This window comes from Prionailurus bengalensis, chromosome A3 (genome assembly GCF_016509475.1).
Source record: "Prionailurus bengalensis isolate Pbe53 chromosome A3, Fcat_Pben_1.1_paternal_pri, whole genome shotgun sequence".
In the NCBI taxonomy this organism is placed as follows: domain Eukaryota; kingdom Metazoa; phylum Chordata; class Mammalia; order Carnivora; family Felidae; genus Prionailurus; species Prionailurus bengalensis.
Genome location: NC_057354.1, coordinates 101938884 through 101947259, shown reverse-complemented (window position 1 = coordinate 101947259; position 8376 = coordinate 101938884). Strand labels below are relative to the sequence as shown.

The following is an 8376-nucleotide window of genomic DNA, read 5'->3' as shown; positions in this document are numbered from 1 at the left end:
AGTCGTCCACCCCAATACACCCTCTCCTTCTATTCTGCTGGCTTCCTGTTTTTCACCCGGCACATGGCCACCCAGGACGAAGGTATATTTCCCAGCCTTCCTTGCAGTTTGGTGGGACCATGTGGCCAGGCTGTGGCCAAGAGGGCAGAACTGGAAGGGAAGAATGTCATTTCTGCATTGTGCCCCTAAGAGGGCATATGCAGGTTTGCAAAAGCACCGCTGAGCAAGGAGGACCGTGTAAAATGACGCCCTTGAAGTGGTCACTGCGGGTGGCTCCAGCGTGGGACCAGTTTGCAATCGCACTCAACATCCAGACGACTCTGGGGAACGTGATTTTTCCCCTTTCGTAAGTAAATGCCTGCAGCAGCAAGAATCTTTACAGCAGGACGCTCAGCTGACACGGATTCCAGCCTCCAAAGACGCCAGTTTTCCTTCTCTCCCTCCGTCCTGCCCTCCTTCCCTCATCCCCTCCTCCTACAGGTGGGCAGAGATGTGGTCCCGGGGCAGGCAGGGCGCAAAGTAGAACAGGCGGGGCTCCTGGATCATCTTCCACGGCTTTATTTTCACTTCTCCTGCCCAGTCTCCAAGGGCAGTGGGGGATTGCCTGGTGAGAGGGAGCGTTTCCACAGTGCCCCTGCGGGCGCCCCACACTTCCTACTGGTAAAATGGCATCAAGGGCCCCCATCGGTGCAAGACGGGGAACTTGACTTTGTGGTGATGAGGACAGAGGCAGCCAGGCAGTAGGAGGTAGCCTTTGCCCTCCTTGGCGGCAGGCTGGCGCTCGGGCTCCAGGAGGCACGGAAAGTGGGCGCTCTGGTGGACGCGGTTGGGATCGCCCTGGGCCAGGTACAGAGCGTGGGAAACCGGGTACACGGAATGGCAGAGACCGGTGAACCTGCCTTCGCCCTCTGCCGTGGTCGCCCGGTCTTGGTCTTGTGGTGGGAAGAAGCCTGGGAGCCCCAGGTCTCTGGCGGTCATGGGAGGAGTTTTGAAGGCGGGGTACCCATCCTCTAGCTTGGGCTTGGAGCTGGGGATCAGCCTGTACAACTCTTTGTCCCGGAGCTGGGCATCCAGCTTCACTTGCTGTGGAAATAAATCACACATGAACGAACTGAAAGCTGAGCTCGGTGAGAGGCAAAGCTTCCTTGGCCTCATCCTCCAGGGAGCACACTTCCCTTTATTTAAAAAACATTGGGGGCGCCTGGGCGGTTCAGTCCTTTGAGTGTCCTACTCTTGATTTGAGCTTGGGTTGTGATCCCAGGGTGGTGGGATCCAGCCCCATGCTCCGTGTGACGCCCGCTTAGGATTCTCTCTCTTTCCCTCTGCCCCTCTCCCCGACTCATGCTCGCTCTCTCTTAAAAAAAATTTAATTAGTTTTTGAATGGTAATGTATATGACTGAGGGCAATACTGAAATAATACAAAGGGTTTTTAAAATTTTTTTATTAAAAATTTTTTTGTAATGTTTTATTTATTTTTGAGAGAGAGTGCAAGCAGGGGAGGGGCAGAGGGAGAGAGAAGGGGACAGAGGATCCAAAGCAGGCTCTGTGCTGACAACAGCAAGCCCGATGTGGGGCTTGAACTCATGAACCTCCAGATCAGAACCCGAGCAGAAGTCAGATGCTCAACCGACTGAGTCACTCAGGTGCCCTTCTTCTTCCTCTTCTTCTTCTTCTTCTTCTTTTTTTAATGTTTATTTTATTGATTTTTGAGAGAGAGAGTGAACAGGGGAGGAGCAGAGAGAGAGGGAGACAGAATCCCAAGCAGGCTCCCCTCTGCAAGCACAGAGACTAACTCAGGGCTTGAACTCACACACTGAGAGATCATGACTTGAGCCGAAATCAAGAGTCAGACGCCTAACCGACTGAGCCACTCAGGTGCCCCATGTATCTTTTTAGATATAGTTTATGTACATATAAACATATAATGAAGTTCCACACACCCTTGGTTTGTACACAAATGCACATTATAATCCCACTCTGCACTTTGCTTCCACCAAATACTATATCCCAGAAATTGTCCCCTTTGTTTGTCTAGACCTTATTTTTAGGGGCGAAACCTCGAAATAGGAAAGGATTTCTTAAGACTTCAAAAGAGCAGATGATACAGGGAAAGATGCTATATTTTGCCAGTAAGAATTGGGTAAGAATTGCGATTCACTGAGAGGAAGTGAAAAGATGAACCACAGCCTGTGAACTTTTGCCACTTTATATAACTAGCAAATGAAACATGTCTACAATATGTAAAGAACTCCTACAAATTAATAAGAAAAAGACAAACATCCCACTAAAAAAAAAAAAATGGGCAAAAGGCAGGACAGACATCTCACAGAATAATAAATATCCGGAAACATGGGATCACAAGAAAATATTATTTCAAACCAACCAAAGCAGCAAAACTCTGAAAGTCTATCAATACCAAGTTTATGGCAAGGTTGGAGAGTTACAGAACTGACTGTCTCTGCTGCATCGATGTAACAACTTTGGCAAATAGCGACGTTACCTGTGACCAGCAATTCCACTCCCGGGGCGGTGGATACATTAGGCTGTGCAATCCGCATTGCAGCACTGGGCAGTGGGGAGGGGTAACAAAAAAGTAAAAACCCAGATGGCCAACGGGACAGGCATGGTGGCACTTTCATGCAGTGTAGTACCACACAGCAGAAATGAATAATATATTATATAAAATACAATGTTCAGCAAAAAATAAAAGTCACAGAAGAGGATGAATAGTATGATCCAATATATAATAAAGCTCAAAAGGCAAACCTAAACAATTTGTTTGAAGGGACACATACATATAGAGTAAAGCTATTTTTTAAAGAAACACACAAGGGAGGGGAGCCTGGGTGGCTCAGGTGGTGGAGCATCCGACTCTTGGTTTGGCTCAGGTCATGATCTCACGGTTCGTGAGTTCGAGCCCCACGTCAGGTTCTGCACTGACAGTGAGGAGCCTGCTTGGGATTCCCTTTCTGCCTCTGCCTCTCTTTCAGAAATAAATAAATAAACTTAAAATAAACACACACACACACACGGGAATGATGAGCCCAAAATTCAGAATAGTGGCTACGTCTGGAGGTGGGAGGAGGTGGGAGCAGGGAGGGGCTCACTAGGGCTCTCTGGTACTTCTAACGTGCTATGTTTTAAGCTGGCTGATCATGGGTACATTGGTGTTTGTTTTGTCAATGTTATTTAAACTGTAAATGTGTATTATTTACACTCTTTTGTATGCATGACTTAGAGTTGATGTACATTTTATTTTTTTTTTAATTTTTTTTAACGTTTATTTATTTTTGAGACAGAGAGACAGAGCATGAACGGGGGAGGGTCAGAGAGAGGGAAGCACAGAATCTGAAACAGGTTCCAGGCTCTGAGCTGTCAGCACAGAGCCCGATGCGGGGCTCGAACTCACGGACCGCGAGATCACGACCTGAGCTGAAGTCGGCCGCTTAACCGACTGAGCCACCCAGGCGCCCCTAGAGTTGATGTACACTTTAAAGCATACATACTCACAAAACATACACATAAAAGACTTCTTTAGATCTCCTGGCATCAGCTATTGTTCTAAGTAAGTGCCCCCAATATCCACGCTCATAATACAAATGCAGTAAAGATGATTTCCGTCGGCCATTGAAGAAAAGACAAGACCGAGCGACTTCTTACCTCTTGTAGTGTGACCCTGGAGTATTTGTGCTTCCCGTAGGGTTGATAGTCAATCGTGTAAGAGCTCTGGTATATATCTAAGTCCACAGGGGCCTAAAGGGCAAGGGAGATTACAAAACAAGAGATCCCGTCTTGCCATTCTTCCACCTAAAGGCAGTTGTGGCTTCTCATGGTCTACAGGACCAAGACCAACTTTTGGGCTTGGCATTCAGAGCCCTTCACGATCTGGCTTCTACTGACCTTTACCACCTCATCCCACTTGGCTCCCCCCTGTGCCCTCTGTACACCAGCCTCGCTACAGTCCACTCTTCGCAGGTGCACATGCTCTTATCTCCCGCCGGAAACACCAGTGGTACCCCTCACGGACTGGCAAACTCCTACACATTCTCCAAAACCCAGATTAAATTTCGCCCCCAAACATCTATCCCACCCTTTTATTCCTCGCCTCCCCCAAATTAAACGTTTTCTCCTCCGCTTTCACACAACATTTTACGTCCCTTGTTGCAGCACTTATTGTGGCGAATTGTAATGGATTTAATGAAGCACACAAGGTTAGGACCTAATCTTGGACATCTCTGCAGCCTCAAAACCCAGCACAGGGACCGACACACCCACGATACCTAATACATGCATGCTGAATACGTAAATGAACCCTCAGAACATTGCAAATCCTTGGCTTTCCCCTACTGGTTAAAAAACAAGAAAAAAAAACCCCACCATTTCAGAATGATCATCATAGGGATCCCCAAAGCGCCTGGGCCTGTTCGTTAAAGCTGCCCAACCTCACGGCCCGTGAGTTCGAGCCCCGCGTCAGGCTCTGGGCTGATGGCTCGGAGCCTGGAGCCTGTTTCCGATTCTGTGTCTCCCTCTCTCTCTGCCCCTCCCCCGTTCATGCTCTGTCTCTCTCTGTCCCCAAAATAAATAAAAAACGTTGAAAAAAAAATTAAAAAAAAAAAAAAGCTGCCCAACCTCGAAGTGGCCACAAGGGACAGACAGAAAGCCACAACACTCACCTGTCTGGAGTACACCACACCTGCCATGGCAGATGACCTAGACGCAAACAAGTTGGTTAGCCCTGCTTCTGTCACATGCCGGGGAAACAGCCACTGTCCCCAAAGCTGTGCCAACCGAGCACAACTGCCCCAATCCTCTCAGCCCCACCCTGCACATGACTCAGTCACCCAGGGGTTGATGGCAGCAGGGATCAATGGGCAGGTGGACAGGGGTCCTGGGACAAAGGGGCATGAGCAGGCCCCAGACCGAACCTGAGCCGATGAGAACATCGGATCCACCTCTCAAGCAGGGCAAGTCGTGCGCTGGTAAATATTTAACAACCACCTTTGGAGGCAACTAAATAAGCGTTTACCGATTTCTGCATTTCTGTCGTGCAAATGCTCCCACCATGGCCCATTTCAAGCTACCCACATAACGCTGCACTGAGGAAGCAAGCCACGGGCCTAGGACTTACAGGCGCCCTGATTCAGAAGCACAAATCATGTTTTCCAGCAGGGATCGGGAGCATCCAGGGTGAAGAAGGTTCTGCATTCCCAGTTGAATGATAGCCACAGGTAGGTCCAATCCTCCCCCTCGACCCCCCCAGCCCTGAAGTTTTAGCGGGGAGCCTCACAGCTGGGCACTGGGGAGCAATCTGAGCTCACCCTGTCTTGTGTGCATGGGCCCCTAGGCTCTTGACTGGTACTCCATTTCATTCCCATGGAACACAGCCCCGAGCCTATTCCATTCAGTGGGCTGTGACCCAGTGGGGTGGTTGCCAGACCTCAAAAAGTCCCTACGCCCCCTCCTTTTTGTGCATAAAGAGCTCCCCTCCTGGGGCTGGGGGCCAGCGTCAGTGCAAACAGCACCTACCCTTCCTTCTACCAAGCAGATGACGATGTTCCTGCCCTTCCAACTCCAGGTGCCCCTGCCTCGTGAAGAGTCCTGTCTCTGTGCCCCACCACCACACCTGTCTTTGGGATGAACCCTGACCTGTGTGATGCAGGCTGCTTTGATCACAGCCCCTGGTCATTGTGATGGGTGGCCAGCTCACCTCCCGGGTGTCTGCCCCTGACTCAGCCTCTCAGAGCAAGTCACTGATGTTCCAGCACACCTGAGCCAGCATGAGCTCTAGCAGCAGCATTGCAAGGTACATGGGAGGCATGGCCTTTACGGTGCTCTACAGCCGGTCGTTTCCAGGAAAGGAAGGTAAACAGAACCCCACATGGATTTTGACATCAGACATTGTGTGACTCAATCCACTGCATACCATAGCCCCTCCAGGCAGGCCTCTGTTGGCTGAAAGGCTGGCTTGTCCATCCTCTGTCAAAATTTCACCCTCTTTCACGCCCTTTAGGATGGCTATAATCCAAAAGTGAAACGTAATAAATGTCGACAAAGATACGGAGAAACTGGAGCCCTTGTGTGTCCCTGGTGGGAATCGGAAGGTGGCACAGCCACTGTGGAAGACAAGATGGCGGTTCCTCCAAAAATCACACCTAAACAGGATTACCACATGATCCTGCAATTCTTCCTTTGAGTGTGTGCCCCAAAGAATTGAAAGCAGGAGCTCGAACACATACTTGCCCGACCATGTTCATGGCAGCAGTATTCACAATAGCCAAAAGATGCAAACAACCCCAATATCCATCAACAGGTGAATAAATAAACGAAACGTGATACATACACATAATGGAATACTATTCTGTTTTGTAAAAAGTTAAAAATTGTTAATTCCAGTGTAGTTAACATGCAGTGTTATACTTGTGGCAGATGTACAATACAGTGAGTCAACAGTCGTATACATCACTCAGTGCTCCTCACAAGTGCCCTCCTTAAACCCCATCAGCTGTTTCACACATCTCCCGTCCACCTCCCCTCTGGTAACCACCAGTTTGTTCTCTATAGTTAGGAGTCTGGTTTTTTTGGTTTGTCTCTTTTTCCCTTTGTTCAAATATTATTCAGGGTTTTTTTGTTTTGTTTTGTTTTGTTTTAACGTTTATTTTTGAGACAGAGAGAGACAGAGCATGAATGGGGGAGGGTCAGAGAGAGAGAGGGAGACACAGAATCGGAAGCAGGCTCCAGGCTCGAGCTGTCAGCACAGAACCCGACACGGGGCTCGAACTTGTGAACCACGAGATCATGACCTGAGCCCAAGTCAGACACTTAACCGACTGAGCCACCCAGGTGCCCCTATTATTCAGTTTTAAAAAGCAGATCGGGGCACGTGCTGCAACATGGATGAACCTTGAGAACATTACGCTAAGTGAAATAAGTGAGACCACAAAGGACAAATATCGTAGGATTCCACTTATAAGAGGTGCCTAGAGATGTCAAAATCAGACAGAGAGGCACCTGGGTGGCTCAGTCAGTTGAGCGTCCAACTTCAGCTCAGGTCATTATCTCGCAGTCTATGAATTTGAGCCCCAAGTCAGGCTCTGTGCGGCTGGCTCAGAGCCCGGAGCCTGCTTCCGATTCCGTGTCTTCCTCTCTCTCTGTTCTTTCCCCACTCGTGCTCTGTCTCTCTCTGTCTCGAAAATAAGTGAACGTTAAAAAAAAAAGATTTTTAAAAATCAGGGAGACAGGCGGTAGAGTGGTGGTTGTCAGGGGTTGGGAGGACCGAGAACAGAGTTTTAAGAAGATAAAAACTTTCTGGAAATGGCTAGTGGCAATGGTGGCACAGTGTTGCAAACATACTTAAACCACCAAATTGTACATTTAAAATGGTAAATTTTAGGGGCGCCTGGGTGGCGCAGTCGGTTAAGCGTCCGACTTCAGCCAGGTCACGATCTCGCGGTCCGTGAGTTCGAGCCCCGCGTCGGGCTCTGGGCTGATGGCTTGGAGCCTGGAGCCTGTTTCCGATTCTGTGTCTCCCTCTCTCTCTGCCCCTCCCCCGTTCATGCTCTGTCTCTCTCTGTCCCAAAAATAAATAAACGTTGAAAAAAAAATTTTAAAAATAAATAAATAAATAAAATGGTAAATTTTAGGTTACATATATTTACCACAATAAAAATTAGTCACTCTTTTTAAGGGCCACCTCTCCCACGAAGCTCTCCTTGTTCTCTTTACTAGACGCTTTTCATTTATCCAACCAATATGTATTGAGCACTATTTTTGTGTTGGGCACCGTTCTCAACTGTGCAGATTCAACAGTGAGCAATATTCCATCCCTTAGGCCACCACGATTGATTCAAGGAGAGGCTCGTGACCCAAGGTGGGCTGATGAGCATCATGCCAGCTCCTGGCAAAGCATCTCTCTCTTTCCGAGATAGCAGGCACTAAGAACTGTTGGAGCCTGGAGCTGTCCGAGGGCATCTTTGCCACCAGTCGAAGGGAGCCTGGCCAGAGAAGAAAATGAGCAGGGAAAAGAAGACCCAAGAGATGGAGACAGAAAGTGACTGTATCACGAGGACACCAAGCCCCTGGATACAACCATGCCTGAAGCTTAAACGACATTCAGACTTTGCAGTTTGTATGAGCCGATATATTCCTTTTCCTGCTGGAGCCAGTTTTAGTGGAGTTTGCACAACTTACAGCTAAAACAGTTCCAACAAATCCAAGGTTGGAGAGAGAAAGTAGTTATTTCTCCTAGCAAACTGTGGTGTCCTTCAGGTAAAGAACTTGGTGTTAGTCACCTTTTTATCCCTCAGTGCACTGTCCCTTAGATGTAAGAATTTAAGAAGTGCTTGTGAACGTAATAACACTGAAGGAAATGGTAAAGA

At 48.4% G+C, this 8376-nt stretch overlaps 1 protein-coding gene across 3 annotated transcripts; it reads right to left on the bottom strand.

Annotated features, from left to right (window-relative positions):
- Window positions 1–542: 542 nt before the first annotated feature.
- TEX37 (testis expressed 37) lies at window positions 543–5656 on the bottom strand. Of its 3 annotated transcripts, none has more exons than XM_043553291.1 (4): window positions 5130–5645; window positions 4675–4711; window positions 3662–3754; window positions 543–1083 (listed from the first exon to the last, which is right to left on the bottom strand). In XM_043553291.1, exons 1-4 carry the CDS (start codon window positions 5204–5206, stop codon window positions 655–657), a joined length of 636 nt encoding a protein of 211 aa, XP_043409226.1. In that variant the 5' UTR covers window positions 5207–5645; the 3' UTR covers window positions 543–654. The 3 variants fall into 3 exon arrangements, with proteins under 3 accessions (XP_043409226.1, XP_043409227.1, XP_043409228.1); XM_043553292.1 differs by having other exon boundaries at window positions 5528–5642; XM_043553293.1 differs by lacking the exon at window positions 3662–3754 and having other exon boundaries at window positions 5130–5656.
- Between the last annotated feature and the right edge of the window lie 2720 nt (window positions 5657–8376).